Genomic DNA, 24,699 nt, shown 5'->3' with positions numbered 1-24,699 from the left:
CCCAGGAACAATATTTGCCTAAAGAGTCCCACAGTTGCGCTGCCCTCTCCCAGCTCTTTGAAAGAGGAGCATACTTGGAGGAAGTTGAAAGGCGAAGGCATTCCTGCTCTGTGGGCTCTCCGCAGGGTGCATTTGGCTGAAGGGTTCTGGCAGCAGATGGGGATTTAAGGGAGGGCCTTGGAGGGTTGTGTTGGCCAGGGAGAGTAGGGGTGCATCCCCCACCCCCTCACCCCTGCCACTGGGAGTGGTTGCTCCAGCAGTGGGAAGTGGGAATTGACTACATGGATTCGGGTAATGCGGCCTCCTGTGAACCAACCTGGAAACAGAGTTCCAGCACCCTGGAGAGGCCGAGCACTGTGAGCCCTTCCTGGGCGGAGGGGGGCTGGGTTTCATGGTAAAACATCGGGGGGCCTTGCACTGGAGGCCGACTCAGGAGGCCGACTCATTTCTCATCCCCATCTTAATTTGCATCCTGCCTTTGCTTCCTGGGTGTGGGGGGGTGGTCTTCATTGTTTGGGGAATCCCAGGGGCCCAGGGGCGTTGCCAGCCTTTGAGGGTTCCCCCCACTGCGTCCAAACTCAAGCAATTCTGTACAAACCCCCGAACACAAGTGAAGCATTTCTCTTTTTTCTCTCTTTTCTTTTCCCTCTCAGGTGGATCTTGAGCGAACCTTCACGTTTCGAAACTCCAAGCAGACCTACTCAGGGATCCCCATCATCGTGGCCAACATGGACACAGTGGGGACATTCGAGATGGCGGTGGTGATGTCACAGGTGGGACAGGCTCCATCTCTGCAGATGCCCGTGCGGGGAGAGGAGAGGGACAGAGAGTTAGAGAGTTCCACCTCTGCGGCTGGCTGTGGCTGGCGGGAGCCCCATCTCCCTTCTTGGATCTTAGAACGTGGGTGGGCTTGGTGATGGGCGGGGGGGTGCATCTGCGTCCATCCCTTGGAGATGTCCTTGAGAGATGCCGAGAAATCGGCGAAATGTTGGGCCATGCCATGAAGTCATGATAGACGCGTGACGGCGCTTTTGAAACGACAGCTCAGCTGCTGTCCATCCAGCCTGTGCCATAGCATCGAACAAATGTGTCAAGGTGACACGGGTTCCCGAGAGTGTCACTGGTGATCCGGTTTAGGGGTGCCGTGTTCCCACACCGTGTGTGCTAGACCCCGATCATGACTGTCAAATACACCGATAGGGGGCACGTGGGTGCTGAATTCTGGGTGTGGTGTAGGGCGTTGGTGAATAGCGTAGAATGAGTGAGTGACTGAACGCTGCCTTATCTCTAGAGGGTGTCTGTTTCTTTTACCGGCAAGGAAAATAAATCAGGTGGAGGAGGGGCCCCTCCCCAGGACACCCCTCCTGGTGGAGACAGAGCCCAACATCAAATCCACATCGGCTCCAGAATGAGACCGTTGTTTGCCTCTTCAAACCGACAAATCCCAGAGCCAGCCGACACCCTCTTTGGCCAATACCAGGCTGCTTTCTGGCCAAGAGCCCGGCTGGCAACCAGGTTTTAGGAGAGGAAATGAAAGCAAAGACTCTATTTCTGGGCAGAATCTTCCATCTCAGCAGAGACAGCCTTAGGCAGGCCCTGGGTGACAGTTTTGCTTTGATGCCCATGGCAGGGAGGGGGTGGGAGGGCTTGTGTCTGTTTCCGGTGGTGATGCTTCAGAAAATAAACATGAGGGAAATGATGACTGCAGTGAGGGAGAAGGGCTTGCGGCAGGCAGCGAGTGTAAGGGCCGGGTGTATTGCAAGCCCAGTGATGGGAAGGAATGGACTTTCACACAAATGATGAGCTTCGAAAATGAACGGGGGGGGGGGGGTGCGGGTCGCCTCCAGCCTCATGATCTGGTAGGGTGAGGGGCTAATAAATTTATTGCTCAAAGAATTGCTGTTCCAGGGGCTGGAGTGATAGCACAGCAGGTAGAGCATTTGCCTTGCACATGGGCGCCCCGGGTTTCGATTCCCAGCATCCCATAGGGTCCCCCCGAGCACCGCCAGGAGTGATTCCTGAGTGCATGAGCCAGGAGTAACCCCTGTGCATCACTGGGTGTGACCCAAAAAGCAAAAAAGAAAAAAAAATTGCTGTTCCTTCCACTACCCCGCTTCTTTCATCCTGGCTTTGCTCTGTGGTCAGTCGCTATTTACACTGATGGACGGGGCATTTCGCGTAGAGGCAGGTGCGATGAGGAAGCAGCCAATAGCCTTGATGGATTCCCGTCTCCGGTGGTTCGTGCATGAGAAGCCCAGAGCTCGCTGTGCTCTTCTCCGCCCTATGACACCATGACACTATGACACTATGACACATTATGGCGGATGAGGGCCCGGTGAGAGTTTTTCCGTTCCTAGGAGCCGCTGGGTGGAGAGGTAGAATTTTATCATGGCACTTTGTAGGCGGGGAAGCCGGCCAGAGAAGGTCTGTGAGTTACCCTGGTTTAGGGAAGGAGCCTGAACCTCGAATCAGATTTGTTGAACTCTGCCCTTTACCCCCGACCCACCCAGCCATATCGCATTTCTGCCCGAGGAGCTGGTGTGACTGTAGGTGGTCAGGAGGAAACGCAGCCCTGACCAAAGGGCGTCCACAGAGTCCATCCTCCGTAGAATTTTTTACAAGCATCACTCCCTGGATGGCTGGAAGCGGTTTGCCAGTCAGTGGCCTCGGGTGTAAGATTCCTTCCTTCACGAATACTGGCTCCCTGACGGGCTTAGCTTTCAGCGACAACTGTGTCACTCGTTCGCCCCAAGAAAGACTTTCCCATGAAAAATAGTGGTTCACCCGCATATCGGCAGCAGAAATTCCCCTTCTTGGTGGGACCCCCTGTGGATACAGCCCTTGCCTAACCTAGGTGCTGGGCTGAGTCTCTTTGCCTCCTAACCTCAGCGCTGACCGATCAGATTGCAGTGGACGCTGTGTGATTTCCCTGCTCACACCTTTGTTCTTGGCTCTGAGGAGCTCATTCGAGACCAATGAAGCATGAAGGGTAGGGACTCCTGAATGGTAGAAACACCAGCTGCCTTTTCTACTCCCCCCACCACCCCCCCGTTTTCAGTTTGGGGCTACAACCTGCTGTGCTCGGGGCTTATTCCAGACCCTGCAGTTGGAGGTCACTCCCGGGGGCTGGGGGTGGGGGGCAGGTGCCTGTGTGCAGTTGGAGGATTGGCCCAGCTGTCTGGAGGAAGGGAGGGGACTCCCTCTGACTCCTCGCCCTGACTTGCTCTTTGGTTTCCTAGCACACCATGTTTACGGCCATTCACAAGCATTACTCCCTGGATGACTGGAAGCAGTTTGCCAGGAATCACCCAGAATGCCTGCAGGTATGACTCCAGCCTTCCTGCCAGCGACATATGCTGCAGGAGGGCGCGGGGTGGGGCAGGGGGGCGGGGAAGAGAAGCCTGTGGGGGGGTTGCTAATAGATTCGAATTGCCAACATGCAGATGCCCAGTTCTTGGGGGAACTGGGTGAGGCTGGGAAGCCAGGTATGGCCCAAGACTTGCTCTCATTGCTGGGGATTTGCTGCTGAAAAAAAACCTGTCCTGTACCCTATTTTGAGAGCATTAGGATTTTCCTGGGCTGGAGCAATAGCACAGCGGTAGGGCGTTTGCCTTTCACGCGGCCGACCCATGTTCGATTCCTCCGCCCTTCTCAGAGAGCCCACACACAGCAGAGCCTGGCAGGATACCCGTGGCATATTGGATATGCCAAAAACAGTAACAACAAGTCTCACAATGAGAGATGTTACTGGTGCCCGCTCGAACAAATCGATGAGCAACGGGATGACAGTGACAGTGATAATATTGCTATGAACATTCAGCAATGAGTTGTGTGGGCATTATATCTCTACTGGACAGATTTATAGGAGTTTATTACTAGATATTACTAGGATTTTCCTGCAAGGAATGTTGGGGTTTTTGTTAATACCTGTGGGGAATATTGGTGTTTTTTGTTTGTTTTTGTTTTGTTTTGTTTTTGCTTTTTTGGTTCACATCCAGTGATGCTCAGGGGTTACTCCTGGCTCTGCACTCAGGAATTACTCCTAGTGGTGCTTGGGGGGACTATATGGGATGCCGGGGATTGAACTTGGGTCGGCTGCGTGCAAGGCAAATGCCTTACCTGCCATACTGTTGCTCCGGCCCAGTGTTGGTGGTTTTATTGATTTGTATTTATTCCCCTGGAAATCGGAAGTGCTGATTCATGAGAGCGTGGGGCACACCCTTGCCTTCTGCCAGGGCTGGATGCAGTCTGCACATGCCTTCCAGGTGCAGAAAAAACTGATCACAAACGTTGATATGGCGTTGAATAAACAGTTCCCCCTGCTGGGATGGGTGGGATAGAGAGACCAGGGGTGGCCAGCTTTCTTGCAGTGGAACTTTCCTGCCTTGCTGGTGGGCATGAGAAAATTATGAGACTGATTCGGCAGATCCTCAGAGGGCTAAAGTAAGAGTGTCCCAGCGATTTCATTCTGAGCTATACTCACCAGAAATACAAACCCGTGTCCATACAAAAATCGGTCCACCAATAATCAAAGTAGTATGACTCATAAACACCTAAAGGTATAAATACCCTCCAAGCACCCATTAACTGGTGGGTAAATATGGTAAGCAAAATCTGGTGCCGTCACTGGTTAGTATTTGATTACATCTCAGTACGGCAATTATTATTTTTTAATGGGAGCCGTTTGAAAATATCAGAAAGCCCAAATAGACAGCACCTGAGTTCCACCTGATGCTGCTGGGGGCTTCTGCCTTGGTGCCGGCAGGACCCTCAGGTGCCAGCTCTCTCCTTTCTGTGTAGCCGGTGACTTTGCCTTGTTCCGCTTCGGAAAGTTTTAATTCTCTGCTTTAATTCCGTGCGGATTTGGATTCCTGAGAAGGTGATTTTTTGGGTGACCCAATAATTCTTGCTCCAAGAGATCAAATCATTCTTGCTCTTCTCTGTAAGGAGTTTGCAGAACACTGAGTTCTGGGCAATTCGTCATTTCTTGGAACCTGCCCCTTAGGTGTGGCTATTTGACTTGCCACCCTGCTCCCCGCCAAAGTCAGAGATGCTGTAAGTCTCCACCTGTGAGACAGAAGCGAAAGGGAGCAGAAGAAGGGCAGCCAGGTCCCCCTGGGGGAAGGTTGGGGTTTTCTTCAGACCTTCCCCGGGAGTAAAAGCCCAGCTGGCAGCATCAGGGTTAATGGTTTAGAGTCTGTCTTCCTAAACGGTGGGTCATGGGCTCAGCTAAGATCAAAGAATTTGGCAACAGTCTACGTTTTCTCAATACCCTGCTGTGGGAAAATACACTAAAAAAAAAATCAATTAACGCTGCTGGTGCACTTCTCCAGTGAAAAGCGAGTGGCAAGCGGAAACGTTTAGGAAACCCTGATTTAGAGAAGCAGCTGGAGATAGGACTAGTTTGTCCAAGGCACAGTTTGGATTCTGGGTGCCAGCTTACGGCTGAGTTGCACTGAGGCAACGGGCTGAAACCAAGGCTTCCCCGAAAGAGCAGATTTCCAGCGAGGCACAGAAAGGCTGTGAGGCCCAAGTGCAGGTGGAAAGGTCCTCGCCATGCCTCTCCTGACTGGCGCCTTGAGGAGGAACTTCAAGGTTGGTTTTGTTTTGTTTTTTGCCTTTTTTGGGTCACACCCAGCGATGCTCAGGGGTTCCTCCTGGCTCTGTACTCAGAATGACTCACGGCGGTGCTCAGGGGACCATATGGGACGCCAGAGATGGGACACCCAGGTCCGCCACATGCAAGGCATATGCCCTACCCACTGTACGATCGCTCTGGCCCCGGAACTTGAAGGTTTTTAAGACCCTTTGCTTCCCTCCTGCCTGCTCAGGATGCAGCCACACAGCCCGGGCTGGAGGGAGCCTGAGTTCACAAAGCCTCTTCTTCTGGCAGTTCCAGCTTCAGGGTTCTCCATTGAGAGCTTGGGGGGCAGTTGCCAAGCCAAGGAGGGGAGTTCCTGAACGTTTAGTATCTGGTGCCCTAGAAGTCCAGGGTTAAGGCTAGCGACGGTCTAATGGTATCAATGCCCACAACATCATGAGAACATCATGCATTTTATGGTTCGGAGCTGGTGTGCAGGGGACACTCTGATTGGTGATGGTGGCGTTCCGAGGGCGCCTTGCCACGTCTGCAGAGTAGCTCGTGGGCAGAGCAGGGGCCGGGCCCCAAGGACGGCCCTTCACCCCTGCCTCTTGGCTCTTTCGGTGCAGCATATCGCCGTGAGTTCGGGCAGTGGCAAGAACGATCTGGAGAAGATGAGCAGCATCCTGGAAGCCGTGCCCCAGGTGAAGTTCATCTGCCTGGACGTGGCCAACGGGTATTCCGAACATTTCGTGGAGTTTGTGAAACTGGTCCGCGCCAAATTCCCTGAGCACACGATTATGGTAGGTCCGACGGGACGTTCTCGAGGTGGGGAAGCAAAGAGCGGGATGGGAGAGATGGTCCCCTCCGGACTTTGGGGCTGCAGTTGGAACAGTATCGGAGCGTCACGAGGAAAGGGACACGTAGCGGCTGTGGATGTTCTGAAAACGGGCTGTCCTCTCCGCAGGACCTGTCAGTCTCAGATAGTGACTCTGCTAAATATCAAGTATTTTTTAACATGAAACCCCCTTTTATAAAGACCATCTGGACAGGCCAGAGATAGAGCTCAATGAGCTGAACATATGTGTTGCATGCAATAGGCCCTGGTTTGAACCCCAGGTTCACTGCATGGACCGCCGCCCCCCCCCCCCAACCCCAGCCATGAATGACCCTTGAGCACGAAACTGGGTTTAGACCCTGAGCACTGCTGGGTGTGGCCCCCAAACAAAACAAACGATAAGGTCTACTCTATATTACTCCTTAACAAACAGTACCTCTTTCATATCTTTATTTTTTGGGTTTGGGGGCCACACCAGCTGTGCTCAGGGCTTACTCCTGGCTCTGTGCTCAGGATTCACGTCTGGTGACGCCTGGGGAACAGTATGGGGTGCCAGGGATGGATCCTGGGTCAGGTGCTTGCAAGGGAAGCCCCTTATCAGCTACTGTTTATCTAGCCCCAGCAAACAGTGTCTTTTTTAAAAAATTATTATTATTATTATTATTTTATTAAATTATCATGAGATACAGGTACAGAACTAATCATGGTAGGGGTCCAGTCATGCAGTATTCTAACACCCAAATCTCCACCACTGTACGTTTCCCACCATCAATGATCAATGTCCCCAGTTTCCCTCCCATCCCCCTCCCCCAGCCCATCTCTAAGGTAGGCACTTTCTTTCTCTCTCTCTCCCCTCCTCTGTCTCTTTCTGTCTGTCTCTGTCTGTCTCTGTCTCTCTCCCCCCCTCAATCTCTTTCTGTCTGTCTCTGTCTCTGTCTCTCTCCCCCTCTCTTTCTCTGTCTGTCTCTGTCTCTGTCTGTCACTGTCTGTCTCTGTCTCTCTCTCTCTCTCCCCCCTCTCTCTCTTTCTCTGTCTGTCTCTGTCTCTCTCTGCCTCTGTCTCTCTCTGTCTTTCTCTGTCTCTCTCTTCCCCCTATCTTATCTTTCTCTGTCTGTCTCTGTCTGTCTCTGTCTCTGTCTCTCTCTGTCTCTCTCTCCCCCCTCTCTATCTTTCTCTGTCTGTCTCTGTCTCTGTCTGTCTCTGTCTCTCTCTCCCCCCCTCTATCTTTCTCTGTCTCTCTCTGTCTCTGTCTCTCTCTCTGTCTCTGTCTCTCTCTCTCTCTCTAATAGTATCTTTTAAACAAGGACGACACATAGCTGGGTTTGAGCATCCTGTATCCGTTTCCTTCTATGCCCTGCCCCTGCTTGCTGGTGGAAACTGCTAGAAGAGTGGAAAGCCTACGCAGTTAATTGCACAGTGCTCGTTCCGTCAAACATTGACTAAAATAATGTCGGCTATTATTTGCAAAGCAAGTGGTGGGTTGTTTTATGTACAGCCTTATGTTTCTTGATACTTCTCTGTGGTTTTCCTCATTTTAACACCTTCGCCCTTAGATTGCCTTATTTGGTACTTCTGGGAGGTGGGTTTTCAGAAGAAGAAAGTAGAAATTTTAGGATAAGTGTGGACATTTGGAAACTTTGTATTATGTCTCTTTACAGATCTAAATTGGCAACATTGATTGGCCTACCATATCAATGTTTGACCCCAACCCTCCTTGTTTTGCGTTCTGAACTTTATTTCTTCTTAATTTCATCCTTGTAATTTAGGTGGGAGGCAGGAATTGTTTATGTTCATAGACTAAATCATCTGTTAAAGTATTTCCCAGGATTTTAAAGATATTTTAATACTTTTCAGTTGTAGTACAAGGAGGGTTCAAGAATTGTCTGCAGTGGAGGGTGGGTGTTGGAACATTGTACGCTTGGAAACTCATTATTACTAGCATTGGAAACCACGGTGCTGAAAATTAAATTAAAAAAACATGTTCCCAGGTCAGTCAACTGTGCCAGTAGCAGAATTTGGGTAGGAAATGGTCAGATTCACCTCACCTCCTTAAGAATGCTGCCAGTGTCATTGTTTTTGCATCACGATGATGGTGATCGTGACAGATGCTGTGTTTCAGGAGCTGGTGCCTGCTCTTTATAGCATCTCTGTAAAGAGTGGGGACTGTTGTGACACATTGACCAGAACTAAGGAATCATAAGTTCCCACAGGTCCTGTCAACTTGGGGGTTTTCACGAGGACACCCCAGCAGAGAACAGCAAGGCCAGGCTGGTGGTGCTTGGGGAACTTTCTGAGGTTTTTCAGGAGCCCCCAGGTGAATTTTCCCTTGGATATTGTGATCTTGATTTAAGACCATGGCATAAAATAACAGTGGGCCAAGCACACAAAAAAACTGTGCTGCTGAGTGGCCTAATTAATATTATAGATGTATACTGCCTTTTTTTCTCTTGGATTGAATTACTTCTGTATGAATTTAGCAAGAAACTTTTATATGTCTTTTTTTGGGGGGGAGGGGTCACACCCGGCGATGCACAGGGATTACTCCTGGCTCTGCACTCAGAAATTACCCCTGGTGGTGCTGGGGGACCATATGGGATGCCGGGAATCGAACCTGGGTCGGCCACATGCAAGGCAACTGCCCTACATGCTGTGCTATCGCTCCAGCCCAAAAATGCCAACCTGCCAGCTCAGGTTTTGCCCTTTGACTTGTTGGCACGAGGCCCTTCCTGTTTAATGAACTTCCACCATCAGCTCTCTGCTTCCTCCTGGTGACGGGCCTGCGAAGGCCTCCCTGCGTGTGCTGGAGCGGGGTCACCTGTCGTGACTCAGCCATGCTGACCCCAAACTGGGAAGCCCCAAACCGGCTCTTTGATCCCCAGAGCTCTGTGCTCAGTCTTTCTCCCGGGCGTGTGAAAGAGGGAGTGCGGGCAGGGGGCAGACTCCAGGGCAGGGATGTCTGGCTTCTGCCACGTCAATGTGGCCACTCCAGCAACTGTTGATAATGAGGAGACGCTCGGACACACGCTGAGGATGGTGGGGAGTGTGGCAGGTAGTTGCCGGCCGGAAGTGGAGCAGGAGATAAGGCAGGCCGGGCGGCCGCTGCTGACTTAGCTGCTTATCTGAGGCCACGGGGCTAGATCTTTCCGGTCCACTGGAAACGGTTCCGGGGGCCTGTGGCGTGAGAAGATGAGCTGTGGCTCCTCAGCTGGAGGGTGGAAGAGCTCGTGATGCAGGGGGAGGAATCTGATTATCCTTCATTGGGGGCTGCTTAGAGGCGCCAAGTTTCTCTTTCCCTTTAGTGATTCATGCATACAGTTGGGAAACAGGACCTGCAGCCAGAAATGCGCAGGAGACAGGGGCATCTAACAGATAGTCACAAATAAAATAAGCAACCCTTGGTGTGGAGTCTCACACCTTTGCCCCACAACCCAGAAGAAATCATCCCTCCCCCCTCCCCCCTCCCCCTCTCCTCCTCCCCTGGCACTTGTTTCCTTCCTTTTCTTTTCTTTCTTCCTTTCTTCCTTTCTTCCTTCCTTCCTTCCTTTCTTTCTTTCTTTCTTTCTTTCTTTCTTTCTTTCTTTCTTTCTTTCTTTCTTTCTTTCTTTCTTTCTTTCTTTCTTTCTTTCTTTCTTTCTTTCCTTTTTTGCTTTTTGGGTCATACCCAGCGATGCCCAGGGGTCACTCCTGGCTCTGCACTCAGGAATTACCCCTGGCGGTGTTTGGGGGACCATATGGGATGCCGGGGATCGAACCCCGGTCAGCCGTGTGCAAGGCAAACGCCCTACCCGCTGTGCTATCGCTCCAGCCCTTGTTTCTGTTCTTATGGGTCTCTGCCTTTGCTGCCTGTTGATGCATTCCTAAACAACCCTGTGGAACTGTGCCGGGCTTTGAACCCTCATTGAAAGTTGATCCTCCTGTATGCCTCTTTTTTTTCTGGGGGTGGGGTCACACCTGGCGATGCACAGGGGTTACTCCTGGCTCTGCACTCAGGAATTACTCCTGGCAGTGCTCAGGGGACCATATGGGATGCTGGGATTTGAACCCGGGTCGGCCGAGTGCAAGGCAAACGCCCTACCCGCTGTGCTATCACTCCAGCCCCGAGCATGCCTCTTTTTTTTTGGGGGGGGGGTGTGGAGGCAGGGGGGCACGCCCCCACAGTGATCAGGGCTTACTCTCTCTCCTGCTGGTGCCTGGGGAAACCGTCTGACTCAGGTTGGTTGTGTGTGAGGTGTGTACTCGGCCGTCTGTAGACTCTCTCCGGCCTCTGTCTTGGTTCTCTGCTCTGGCTCCACACTCACGTGGTTTGATGTGTGGCTGCCAGGTTTCCGGCACTCATCTTTCCCGCTCAGAGGCCGCACTCCCCACCCCGCACCCCCCTTGGCCTCCTTTCCAGGGAGTTGTAACACCCTGGAGATGAATAACTCAGAGGCCCGGGAGTCCATGTGGCATCAGGAGCTGAGTCACGCTGGGGAAACCACAGGACTTCCCAAGACCTCATTTATCAGAAGGGAGGTGAGGGCAGTGACATCTGAGAACGCTCGCTGGGCTCAGAGAAGATGAGTTTGGTAAAAAACAGTTCACACGGTTGCACGGTTGTCTTTTTTTTTTTTTTCCCACTTTTATTTTTTTGGGCCACACCCGGCCCTGTTCCTGGGTGACCAGGCTGACTGCTGTGGTTAAGGGTCACACTCCTGGTGGCACCTGGGGGACCATATGTGCTGCGGGGGAAGGAACGCAGGCCGGCAATTTGCAGAGCAAGCCCCCCACCCCCTGTACCGTCTCTCGGGCCCTGATGTGGTTTTTTCATGTCAGGGTTAGTGCAGTGGACCAGGGAGGGCCTGGGTGCTGGGGACGGGGGCGGAGGCAGAGGTTGGGTGGAGAATAAGAGCAGAAGGGGGAATGGAGCAGGGTTTGTGGGTTTTTTTTTATTTTTTTTTTATTTTTGGGTCACGCCCGGTGATGCACAGGGGCTACTCCTGGCTCTGCACTCAGGAATTACCCCTGGCAGTGCTCAGGGGACCATATGGGATGCTGGGAATCGAACCTGGGTCGACCACTTGCAAGGCAAACGCCCTACCCACTGTGCTATTGCTCCAGCCCCAGGGTTTGTGTTTTAAGACAGTGAAAGACACGGGAACCACTGGTTTGGGGAACGGGAGCCATGGCAGAAGCCCGTTGGAACCCCTGAGTGCTTTCTTTCTTTTTGCTTTTTTTGGGTCCCACCCAGTGATGCACAGGGGTTACTCCTGGCTCTGCACTCAGGAATTACCCCTGGCGGTGCTCAGGGGACCATATGGGATGCTGGGAATCGAACCTGGGTCAGCCTGGGTTGGCCGCGTGCAAGGCAAGCGCCCTACCCGCTGTGCTATTGCTCCAGCACCCGCCCCCCCCCAGTGCTCTCTTGGTGGCCCCCCAACTGACCAAGTGCTTTAGCTCCTAGCTGGCCCAGCTGGCAGCAGATCCAGCCGCCCGGTACAGCTCAGAGGGCCTGTGCTCCACTCTTGAGCCAGGGCCAGGGGGGAGAGAGCAAGGCAGGGAGGAAGGAGCAGGCCACAAGGACGTGGGAAGGGCACGGGTGCCAGTTGGGGTGGGGGGCGTGGGTGGACGGAGAGGTGCGGGGTGGGGGGAGTTCCCAGGGCCTTCTGGGCAGCCTCCCTCACCAGCAAGAGCCCGGCTAGCCTGTGCTGTCTGGCCTGGGGAGGTGTTTTCGTCGTTCTTGGCTTCCCTGGTAATGAGTGGAAACCTTGGCGAGCTACATGTTTATCCCTCAGCCGTTCCCTGTCTGCACGGACCCTGGAGGGCTGTGATTCATTCAGAAGCCTGCAGGTTCTGGGTGGTGAGTGACGACTCGCTTTTGTCATTAGTGTCCACATGGTGAGCGCACAGGAGCCTCTGGGGTGTATCCCGGGGCGGGAAGGTGCATGGCGCTGGGATCACACCAAAGCCATGCAGTGGGGAGCCACCCCCCACCCAAAATGCTGGTACAAGGCATTAAGGCGCTTGAGTTGCATGTGACTGAGCTGGGTTTGATCTTGGCAGAGCAGCAGTGCCAAGCCTCTTTGGGGGCACTCCCAGGGGTTCCGCACAAACCGGGCTTCTCTGGCTCGCCCAGACCACACCCAGCCGTGCTCAGTCAGGGACTTCTTCCGGCCTGGCAGCGCGGAGGTTTGAACCGGGCCTCCATCCTGACAAGCAAGAGCTTCAGCCCTCTCAGCTCTCTGCCCAGTGCAGAAAGGGGGCGGTTTTTTTTTTTTTTGGTTTGTTTGTTTGTTTGTTTTTATAAGAGCACGTCTTCGGCAGGAAAAGGATCCTCAGAGGTGCTGGCTCTTGGAAGAATGTGATTAGGCCTTTGGCTGTCTGCCTGGTCTTTTCTGTAAAAGAGAATAAGGTAGCCTTGGATACATTCTGGTAGCAGAACCGTGGGAAAAGGCATGAGCCGGAACGGGCCGTTTCTCTGAAGAGTGATGCCCAGCCTTGGAGGAGGAACCATTGTTCCTGCTTTGACTGATGTGAAATTCTGCCTTTGAGGCATCGAGGAACCTTCCACCAGAGGTGGGCCTGGGGGCCTGTCTGACCACTGTCCCAAGCAAGAGCCATCCCTGAGCCTCTGTCCCTCAACACGCCACTGCCCCTGTCCCAGCCCCCCCCCCCATCAGCTCAGATTTGCTGGGACATGAAGGTCCCCGTGTGCAGTCGGGGAAGTGCCTTCATGCAGGTGGTCCTCGGAGGTCTGTGACAACTAATCTGTTCAGAATAGACTGCAGAGCTGGAGAGGTGGAACAAGGCACTAAGGTGCTTGAATTGCATGCGGCGGACCTGGGTTTGATCATGGGAGATCCATATATGACCCTCCAAGAACCAGGAGTGATCCCTGAGCACAGAGCCAGGAGCTAAAACCAAAGCCAGACCTAGCGCTGGGGCCCGGAGTGGGCCCTAGCTTCCGCTAGCCCGCCCCTGACAGTGGGGGTGGCATTCCCACACCCTGCCACTCGTGCCTTTCTCCTGGGTGAGCTCAGAGGGGCCAAACCCAAGGACTTGTGTTGACCGCCAGCCCCCTCAGGCCAAGGCACCTGGGCCTCTGTTTCCCCCCTCACTGCATCAGGCTTGAGCTAGAGCCAGGTGGGAAGCTCTGAAGGGCCGCAGACTTGGGACGTTTGTTTCAGCGAGTCACTGAATAAGCGTCTTTTCGCATGCCATGTGTGGGAGGTGGGTCCTGCCTTGACCACAGCTGCCACTGCCGGCCTCCACGAGGGGGGCACGGATGCTTTCTCTGTGTGTCTGTGGGGTAAGGAGCACTGGCCAGTACATTGCCTGGTATTATTAGCAGGAGGCAAATCAGCCCCACCAGCAATCTGACAGCTTTTTTTTTTTTTTTTTTTTTGGCTTTTTGGGTCATACCTGACTATGCACAGGGGTTACTCCTGGCTCTGAACTCAGGAATTCCTCCTGGCGGTGCTCGGGGGACCATATGGGATGCTGGGAATTAAACCCGGGTCGGCTGCATGCAAGGCATATGGGATGCTGGGAATCGAACCCAGGTTGGCTGCATGCAAGGCAAACGCCCTACCCACTGTGCTATCGCTCCAGTCCCAGCAATCTGGCTGCTTTATATCGCCCACTAGGAAAGACTTGTCTTGGCAGAGGGCCTCAGAAGAGCCTGTACAAAATGTGTAAAGAAGTTAGCATTTCATGGGTATAGAACTGAAGTGTGTGTGTGTGGGGGGGGTGTTTAATTTGCATGTTTTTGGAACATACCTGGTGGTGCTCAGGGTTTACTCCTGGCTCTGTGCTCAGGGATCACTCCTGGTGGTGCTTAGGGGACCCTGTGTGGTACCCGGGATTGAACCCCGGTTGGCTGCATGCCAGGCAAGTGCCCTCCCTGCTGTACTGTCTCTCCAGCGCGGGAAGATGAAGAAAGCCCTGGAGAGGAATGGTGTTGAGGTTGCAGAATGAAGTCAATGCATCTAAAGATCTGTGCTGTAAAAGAAAAAGTTAAGGGGGTCCGTTTCCCCCCAACCCCTTTCTTTAAACACCATGGTTTATTCCTGATGCATTTGTTCCGGGCATTCAATACTCCAACACCAGCCTCACCACCAGTTGGCCTTCCCCCCACTGTGTCCCCATTTTCCCAACCACCTCCCAAGCCTCCACTCCTAGCAAGCACAAAATAATTTATTTTTATCACTGTCACTGTCATCCCGTTGCTTATCGATTTGCTCGAGCGGACACCAGTAACGTCTCCATCGTGAGACTTGTTGTTACTGATTTTGGCATATCCAATACGCCACGGCGTAGGCTCTGCCGTGCGGGTGAGATACTCTCAGTAGCTTGCCGGGCTCTCCGGAGGAATCGAACTCGGGTTGGCTGCATGCAAGGCAGGCGCCCTACCCACTATGCTATCGCTCTTTTATATTGCCTTTTAATATGTATTTTATATTTTGCATTACAACAAAATGGCTAATGCAGTTGTCAAGAAAATACTTATGTTAAAAAAAATAATTGTGAAAATTGTTATTTCTCACCAGGAGGAGATTGAGTCCTTGTCTGAAGGTTTAGTGTAAACTATTGTTGTTCGTTGAGCCTTTCGTGGTAATGCTTCTGTTGATCGAGCTTAGTTGGCATCTATGGAACTTTCGCATCTCATTCCACGTGCTTCAGCTGGGATGTCAGTATTGTAGAGTTTGGAGGTGTTGCATGGCCCCGGATGCGGTAGCACACTCCAGAAACTCCGGAGTATTGAACTGGGCAGTGCGTTTACATGGCAGCAGTTATAGGATGCCGCTGGTTGGTATTTCCGGAAATGCGCACCCCCCCACCCCAACAACTCCCAGAAGACCCTAGAGTTTAGAGGGTCTGTTTTATCTTAAATGTGTTCATCAAATCAAAAAACAGGCAAGACGAGCAGCCTAGCTGTATCATGCTGTTCACATCACTCTTCAGGCTAGATAGAGTTCACGGTTTCCTGGGCAGGGGTCTGTGCTGAGAAGGGATGTTTCTTTGTAAATCTAAGAAAACCGGAAGGTAATGATCTGCCCTGCTTGGTAGCCGGGTAAGTTGAGACTTGGAAGTGGAGTGATTTTCTTAATAAAATTACATGCTAAGTGGGGATTCCAGCATTGGGCCTTTGGGTCTTTTTCCTGAAGCTAACTTTGCCTAAAGTGTGGGAGTCTGTGTGTGTGTGTGTGTGTGTGTGTGTGTGTGTGCGAGAGCGCGCGTGCGCAACACACCTGGCGATGCTCAGGGGTTACTCCTCTCCCTGTGCTCAGGCGTGATTCTTGGCAGATTTCGGGGGACCATGTGGGAATTGAACCTGCGTGGGCCGCCTGCGGAACAAGTGCCCCGTCTGCTGTACTGTCGCTCTGACCCCAAGTGTGGGCGGCTGAAGGAAAGCGTGTATATATTAGCTCAGAACACCCGTGGTTGTGGGTTTTGCCCAGAGGACTTCAAATTGGCTCAGAAGTACTGGGGTTGATTCTTTAGTTTGGTGGTTCTTTGGGTTGTGTTTTGTTATCTTCCTGGTGAGGGTAGGGGGGTTGGAACCACACTGGTGGGACTCGAGGAATGCTATCCCACCTGTGTCCTGCGGGGAAGGTCACTCCTGGCAGCGCTCTGGGGACCGTGAGATTGGAATCCAGGCTCCTGCAGCAAAGCACGTGCCCAGCCCAGAGATCTGTCCCTTGGCTCCGAGGGCTCCTGCTTCCTGCTCTTTAGGAGAAGGGGTGTGGACAGCGCCCGCCTTCTCCCAAGAGGAGGTGTCCACTTGGCCGCTTAGACACTTGGAGGTGAGTGGCCAGCCCGAGTGAGGAGCCCAGAGGGGGTGTCACTCCCGTCTTCTGATGGCTGCCCCCGAAATGAAAGTGCCAAGGCTGGGGCCCCGTCACTGTCTGACAATCCGGTACTTACCACGCCCAGGCGGTGCTTCGGGCCCAGATAAGCCGACTGGTCCCTAATCACTGGTGCCCAGCATCCAGCCCCCCTCACTCGCCCCCAGGCGCGGGGGCCTACCAGGGGGGCCGGGGCCTTTAGGGATCCTCCCCCAGTATAGTCCCGACACCTATCTTAGTCCTGGCTTCGCCTTTTCCTGTGCCCACCGAATCACCCTTTTGAAAAGTCAGCTCTTTGTTCTTGCCCATGGGAGTGGCCTCCTCGCTCCCGGAGACCAGCCTTCTGGGGGGCCTCAGCATCTCCTTCACCCTCTGGCCTCTCCAGCTAGCAGCTCTCTCTGTAGGTGACCCCCGGAGAGGAAGGCCTCCCTGGTGGCTGAGAGAAGGCGCAGCAGGGGGCCACTGTGCTGGTGGAGACCTGGGGCTCCCCAGATGATGTCGCCACCCACCGTTAGGCTCACCCGGACCCCCTTGTGGTTGTAGTCGGCCCAGCCCCCCAGCTAGCTTGAGTGCTGTTCTTCTGTCGAAAGCAAAATTCTTTGCCTTCAAAGGGTGTGTTGGCAGGACTGGAGCTAGGAAGGGTCAGGGAGCCACTTGGGAAAGAAAAAACATGATAGTACAGAGGGGGTGGGGCGCTTGCCTTGCACGAGGCTGACCTGGGTTTGGGCCTTTGGTTCTTTTTCTGGAGTTAACTTTGCCTAAAGTGTGGAAGTCGTGTGTGTGTGTGTGTGTGTGTGTGTGTGTGTGTGTGTGTGTGTGTGTGTGTTTGTGTGTGTGTGTGTGTGTGATGAGCCAGGAGTAAGCCCTGAGCACCACTAAGTGCCCCACCCCCCACCCCCACCCCCAAATGAAAGAAAACCATGGAGGACAGTGTCCTTCAGCCCTCTTCCCCCGTGGCCCAGCTCCTAGACTGCACATAGACCCAGGGACCGGCGGTTCTCCCCAAGGGTAGACCCCGGTTTGTCAACCTTTCTCCCCCGAGGGACCAGCACCGGGACATGGAGGGTGGTTGGGGAATGGTGATGAGGGGGAATCACTGCTTTTCAGCTCGAATTTTTCATTTGTTATTAATTTTTGGCCAAATCTTCCAGGAAAGGAGGAGAAGACCTCTTCTTGCTATGTTCTTTCGTGGGCACGGTGTTGAGGCGGGCCTCTCCTTTCCTCGCAGTTCATGGTGAAAGTTAATCGGAGTTTACCGTAAATATCTCGGTAGTCATAAAGGAAAGAATTGGTGAAGGGCCAGGGAGATAGGACAGGAGGGAAGATGTTTGCCTTGCATGCTGACGACCCACATTTGATCCCCACCCTTATGACCTTCCAAACACCTCCAAGGCTCACTCCTATGTGAAGAGCCACCCCAGGCATGGCCTAGAAGAGGGAGAAGAAGCTAGTGAAAGCCATATATCTCTTGAGGTAGACACAATCCACATTTTTTTAAAATTTTATTTTATTGAATCACCAAGTGGAAAGTTACAAAGTTCTCAGGCTTATATCTCAGTTACACAATGCTCAAACACCCATTCCTTCACCAGTGCCCATATTCCACCACCAATAAAAACAAAAACAAAAGCAAAAACAAAACAAACAAACAAACAAACAAAAAAACAGTATACATCCCACCCCTCACCCCCCAACCCACCCCGTATGTGAGTGATAATTTCACTTCCTTTTCTCTTTACCTTGATTACATTCCAGATTTCAACACATAACTCACTATTGTTGTTAGAGTTTCAAAACAGACTCACTATTTTTGTTGGAATTTATCCCCTAAGAATACAGCTCTATTAACAGGGAAATATTTGATAATAAGTTTTCTACTGATGAGAATGAAGAGATAAAATGTTGCACGGCCACGAAGATTTAAGTTTGAAAATGAATCATTTCCCTTCCTGGAACAGCATGTAGCCAAAGTTAGTTCACAGTCTCCATACATGGGTGCAAGCACTTGCTGGAACCCCAATTCCTAAAGCTGTCTCTGGTTCCCGCTCATTCCACATCCACCGGCTCTGCAGAGGCATGGGCACCCGGGCCGAAAACCCGGCCGGCCGGAGCCGAGCACCGGCCCCGGCTGCAATCCACATTTTTGTGTGTTTTCAGACACACGTTCTTGTTTTGCTTTTTAGTTTTGAACAAAATTGAGACTTCCCTATTCATTTCTATTTATCCTCGTATGAACGAAAGTGTTTGGGCACTGTCCTCTCTCAAAACCAATCTCAAAAGTGTCACGGGTAGGGGGTGGTACCATCCCCATGCAGGGAACAGACTAGAAGGTTTGCTCTGTCGTACCTAATGCATCCATGCCCCTAAATCTCTAGGCCTCACCTATGATTATTTGTTTGGGAGCAGATCCCGGAAGCTGGTATTTTTGGATCATGGGGGGACACAGATATTTTTGTATTTTCACTCTATGGACAAATTACTTAGTAGAAAACTTGCACCAAAACAGACTTCCCCCCAGTGGAGAAAGAGCACGTCTAATTTTTCTTTAGCATTTATTGTTCACAATGATGATAGTATGTTGAATGAGTCTCAGTTCACTGGTATCCTAATTGAAATTTGATTATGGGTGAGGTTTGTACTCCTGTTTTTATTGGTATTTTATTTCCTTTACTAGTACGTTCATGCCTTTTGGGTTATTGCTCGTGTGGTGCTAGCATTTTTTCTTATGGACTAGAAAGAGCTCTCAGAATCCTAATGTCGGTAGCCTCATCATAATCAAATTTTTCTCAACTATGGTATTTCGCGTTTTAATTTATTGACATTATTACTATTGGTGTCTCTGTGTACGTTAGCACTGTAGAACTGTTGTCCCATTGTTCACTGATTTGCTCGAGTGGGCACCAGTAATGTCTCCATTGTGAGACTCGTTGTTACTGTTTTTGGCATATCAAATACGCCACGGGGGGGCTTGCCAGGCTCTGCCGTGCGGGCGGGATACTCTCGGTAGCTTGCTGGGCTCTCTGAGAGGGATGGAGGAATTGAACCCGGGTCTGCCCTGTGCAAGGCAAACACCCTACCCACTGTGCTATCGCTCCAGTCCCATCTCCGTGTACACATTTTAAAATTTTATGTAGCAGATCTTTTTTCTTATTTACCTTTATGCTTGCCATAAGTGTTAAGGATTTTAAAATAAAAGTTAATTTGGGAAGATACAGTTCTTAATTTCACTTCTTAAGCCTCATGAAATTAATGTTGGTGAATAGTATAACTTAACCACTTACATCTTGTTTCTAAGAAATCCCTTTTTCCTAGTAGTAGTGAAATACTATTCTTTTTCTCACTGGTACATAGTGTTACCCTTAACATATACTGAATTCCCATGTCTTTGGCCTCTTTTATGGGTCCTCTGTCACTTTCTATTACCAGATGCCATTGCTTTCATTTTATTTTCTTGTGGTGTTGGGGGTCAAACCCAGAGCCTCAGACATGTGGTATTAGCCCTACCCTGGAATCTAATACCTGGGGCCTTGAGCATTTAGTCTTCCTGATCACCCATTTCCAAAGATACTTTTATACAAAATTACAGTCACCTTTACTAGGGTACAAAAGGAAAAAGTCCTCCTGTGAATCAATTCCGTGAAAAAAACAGTAACACTTCCATTTAAGAAAGGAAGGGGTTAAAAAGAAAAAAAGGGTGGGGGGCTGGAGCTAAGCACAGCGGGTAGGGCATTTGCCTTCACGCCGACCTGGGTTCGATTCCCAGCATCCCATATGGTCCCCTGAGCACCGCCAGGAGTAATTCCTGAGTGCAGAGCCAGGAGTAACCCCTGTGCATCGCCAGGTGTGACCCAAAAAGAAAAAAAAAATGGAGGGGGTAAATGAGTGGAGATGCATTTCCCAAAGTTAGGACCCTGCACCGTTGTGAAAAATTCAGCCAGGCGCCTTGCCAAGTACCCTATGTACCAGCTGAAGAATCCACAGGGCTCCGAGTTGTAATAAGAAGGGCATTTTGGCGCTCCCTGACTCCCGCAGAGAAAGCACTTGTGCGATTCCCAAGCCAGATGCGGCCTTCGCCTTTCAGGGGTGTGTGCGGTTATTCTTAGCTCCCCCTCTGAAGCCCGTGCTCGCTCAGCACGCCTGCCGCACGGGGCTCAGCCGCCCTCCCGGGTCTGGACGGGAACCCAGGCCCCAGGCTTTGATGCCCCCCTGAGCGGCGAGGTTGCGTTCCTGCCCCTCCATCCCTGCCTTCCATGGAGCCGGAGAGAGAGGACAGCAGGTGGAGCGCTTGCCTTGAACGTGGCCGACCCGATCCCTTGTGCCCCATGTGGTCTCCCAAGCCACACCGGGAGTGGTCCCTGTGTTCGGGGGCGGGGGCAGGGGGGCAGGAATAAGCCACTGAGCACTGCCAGGTGTGGCCCCAGCCCAAACCAAGAATAAATAAATAAACAAACCCCAGCCTAGAACAGTCTTGGGTTTCTGGCCAGGACTAAGATCAGAGCATTCCTGCTCTCTGCTCTGGCCTCGTCGTCTGTCACCATCAGGACATGGAGCTGGGCCACTGAGTACAGGCTTCGAAGGCTTTGAGGCACTGCGGGAGCCCTGTCCCTGTCCCCTGGGCCACGAGGGGTGGTGCCTCCCTGCCACTGGGACTCATGACGCTGTGTGGTGTCTTCCCCATCACAGGCGGGCAACGTGGTGACCGGGGAGATGGTGGAGGAGCTGATTCTCTCCGGAGCGGACATCATCAAAGTGGGAGTGGGTCCAGGTAAGGCGCGAGGGAGACACCGCGGAGCTTGGGTGAGTGTGTGTGTGTGTGTGTGTGTGTGTGTGTGGAGGGACGGCCCCGAGGGATGCCAAGTGAATGAGACTTCCACGAGTGTGAGCTCGTTCGCTCGCTCTTCTGCACGTTTCCTTGAACTCTGGGAGAAGCTTCAGGTCGGCTGTGCGCAAGGCAAATGCCCTACCCGCTGTGCTGTGACTCCAGCCCCAATTATTATTATTTTTTAATGTGTTTTATTGAAAAGAAAAAACTTTCAGTTGAATTCCATAAGATACAGAGTTACAAAATTGTTCATGATTGGGTTTCAGTCATAGTGTTCCAATACCTGTTCCTTCACCAGTGTACATTTCCCACCAATAATGTCCCCAGTTTCTCCCCCCCCCGCCTCCCCCTCCACCCCGCCACCACCACCTGCCTCTGGCAGGCACTTTTCTTCTCTCTCTTTGTTTCTCTGTGTCTCTGTCTCTGTCTGTCTGTCTGTCTGTCTGTCTTTCCTTCTGGGCATTATGGTTTGCAGTACAGATACTGAAAGGTTATCATGTATATCCTTTTACCTACTTTCAGCACTCAGTTCTTGTCCAGAGTGATCATTTCCAACTATTATCATAGTGGTAGGGTGTTTGCCTTGCACATGGCTGACCCGAGTTCGATTCCTCCGCCCCTCCCGGAGAGCCCGGCAAGCTACCAAGAGTATCCTGCCTGCACGGCAGAACCTGGCAAGCTCCCTGTGGCGTATTAGATATGCCAAAACCAGTAACAAGAAGTCTCACAATGGAGATGTTACTGGTGCCCGCTCGAGCAAATTGGTGAGCAATGGGACGACAGTGACAGTGACAGTGATCATCATGGTGGTCCCATCTCTATCCTAACTGCCCTTTGCCCCCCACCCTCCCACACTTGTGGCAAGCTACTGTGGACCATTCCACCTTCCCCTTTTTTTTTTCTGTCCTTGTGTATTAGTCTCGTACTATGTGTTATTTTTTTTTTATATCCCACCAATGAGTGCAGTCATTGCATGTCTGTCCCTCTCCTTCTGACTCATTTCACTCAGTGTGATGCTCTCCGTGTCCAAGTGTGGATTATTTTAAGATATTTTTCTCCCAGAGGCCTTCCCAGCCGTCCTGGAGGGCCCCAGGCTACTCCTGGGGTGCCACTGTGATGCTTCGGTGCTCCTGGCCCAGCCATGCTCGGTGACCACGGGGTTGCACCCAGCGGTGCTGAGTGGGGGGGGCATGAGGTGCTCGAGGCCTGGCAGATGCACCTGAGCCAGTGCTCAGCCGGCACACTGCCACATGAGACACGCTGTGCCTCGCCCAGTTCTGAATGTGCTCTTTGAGCCTCCATTGTTGACCAGATGCTGACATTGCGAGAAGGGAAGAAGAGTCCATTTGCAGATGGGACAATTGGGAAAAAAAAAAGGGGGAGTGAAAGGTTTACAAATAGATGCAATAAAGTCGAGCACCCAAAAAGACGGCCTCTGAGTGGGGAAGCCGGCCAGCCAGCGGCCTGGCACCAGCCTGGCCAGGAGGCATGGTGTGGACGCCATCACCAGCCTCCCAGGAACCAGCTGCACGTGAAGGGACAGTTGTTTCTCTGTGTCTCTGTCTCTGTCTGTCTGTCTGTCTGTCTGTCTGTCTGTCTGTCTCTCCGGAGGTCCTGACAGCTCCAGCTGCTCTGTACAGGGACATTTTTCAAGAGGAGGCTTTTCTGGTGGTTTCTTTTTTTTTTTTTTTTTTGCTTTTTGGGTCACACCCGGCGATGCACAGGGGTTACTCCTGGCTCTGCACTCAGGAATTACCCCTGGCTGTGCTCAGGGGACCATATGGGATGCTGGGATTTGAACCCAGGTCAGCCGCGTGCAAGGCAAACGCCCTACCCGCTGTGCTATCGCTCCAGCGCCGGTTTTTTTTTTTTTTAATTGAATCACCATGTGGAAAATTACATTGCTTTCAGGCTTAAGTCTCAGTTATATACAATGCTGAAACAACCATCCCTTCACCAGTGCACCTATTCCACCACCAAAAAAAAAACCCAGTATACCTCCCATCCCCCCACCCCCCACCCCCGCCTGTGTAACTGATAAATTTCACTTTACTTTCTCTTTACTTCGGTCACATTCAATATTTCAACAAAAAACTCACTATTATTGTTAGGAGTTCCCCACTAGAGTCAGACCTGCTGTGAAGAGATATGAGGTCGCGCGGCTGCGATAGTGGTTTTGGATTTCTGTGTTTTAGCAACTAAGTCCAGGGAAATTTCTTCCAGAAATTGGATCATTGCAAGCTTGTATCTATCATGAGTGGTCCTCATAATATGGCGGTCGCCACGCCCTTTCCCCCCTCTCCCGGCAAGGAAAAGGCGAGAGAGAAAAAACCTTTCCCCTCCTGGGCAGGCATGGGGCTGCGGCTTAGTTCTCAGTCTGGAGACATTCTGCAAGGAGCTGCTGGTACCGAAAGTAGTTTAGCTGGCCTCTGGAGTCATGCTCGTGCAGCTGCGGTGAGGCCGCACACGTGTGGCCCCCGGGATCACATCTCGGCAGGGAGTTGAGGCTTTTCACCTAAGCCAGCCAGTGACTCGAGCAGAGCGAGGGGAAAGGCCAGCCCGGGCTCTGTGTACGGTGGAAGAAAGGGGCTTCACGACGCTCCCAATGAGAGGCGGCCGTCAAGGCCCGGGTCAGAGCCGAGGTCGCCCAGGAAGGCTGTTCCCTCCAGAGCCCTTACTGGCCCCTGGCCCGTTGGGATGACCCGACGTGCACCTCGGGACCCAGAGCGCGTCCGGGCGCCACCTCAGACATTCCACTGCTCTGCGTTTCCTCCCTTCTGGTGCCCCAGGAGAGTTGTCTTCTCCCTGTCCCCGAGGGCCCCGCACCCCAGCACAGGGACCCGAGAGAGCGAGGGCACCGTCTTGGAGCCTCATAGATCGCAGCCCCTACTTTCAATAATCGGGGGCGGGGGTTGTTCCCATTTCAAAAACAAAGGCTTCAGATGAGAGAACTTAACATTCTGCATCGAAAGGACCGTGTTCATAGAAGGTCCATTATTGACTCACTCCAGGGCAGTGGGGGAGCACTAAAAATAAGCACCCCTCCATCCTTCTCCCTGGGAGAAAATATGTGCCCCGTGGCCCCTTCAGTTTCATTTTTGTTTGTTTGTTTTTATTTGGGGGGAGGGTGGGGTGATGATCACTCAGGGGTTACTCCTGGCTCAGCACTCAGGAGTTACTCCTGGCGGTGCTCAGGGGATCATATGGGATGCCGGGAATCGAACCCGGGTCTCTGCTGCATGCAAGGCACGCACCCTCCTCGCTGGACGATCGCTCTGGCCCTAGCCCTTCAATTTCTTGAGGCCACTCCCGCGCCTTGCTGGGGTCTCGCGCCCGGTTGAACGTGTGCTGAACTGGCTGGGGCTGTGGTATCCGCCATTCAGCTCCCAAACACCTCTGGGAGAAGCCACCAGGCATGGCAGGGAGCCCGAGAGGAGGTGGGGGGCGCTCAGAACCCCTCAGCCCCCTCTCCCTCCCCACCACACCCCCGGTCTGGGGCCTGATGGGCCAAGTTCTAGCTCCCTGGAGGAGCAGCCGAGTGAGGCCGGGCCGGGAGTGACTCATTCATCGTGGAGTTACAGGGACTATTTATAGGGCCCAGGACTGTCGTGCTCCGCGCTCAGCCTCTCAGCCC

General features: G+C 52.4%; 1 protein-coding gene across 1 annotated transcript in view; it reads left to right on the top strand.

The window, feature by feature from the left end:
• The window catches only part of GMPR (guanosine monophosphate reductase), a 46,162-nt gene that overhangs the window by 7,627 nt on the left and 13,836 nt on the right, over positions 1–24,699 (top strand). The window contains exons 2-5 of the mRNA XM_055125688.1: positions 654–773; positions 3,240–3,323; positions 6,211–6,384; positions 20,927–21,008. Coding sequence (XP_054981663.1) covers positions 654–773; positions 3,240–3,323; positions 6,211–6,384; positions 20,927–21,008 — 460 coding nt within the window. The remainder of the gene's footprint in view (positions 1–653; positions 774–3,239; positions 3,324–6,210; positions 6,385–20,926; positions 21,009–24,699) is intronic.

Source organism: Sorex araneus, chromosome 2 (assembly GCF_027595985.1).
Source record: "Sorex araneus isolate mSorAra2 chromosome 2, mSorAra2.pri, whole genome shotgun sequence".
Classification (NCBI taxonomy): Eukaryota; Metazoa; Chordata; class Mammalia; order Eulipotyphla; family Soricidae; genus Sorex; species Sorex araneus.
Note: the sequence above shows the minus strand (reverse complement) of the source record. Positions and strands in the feature narration are given on the sequence as shown.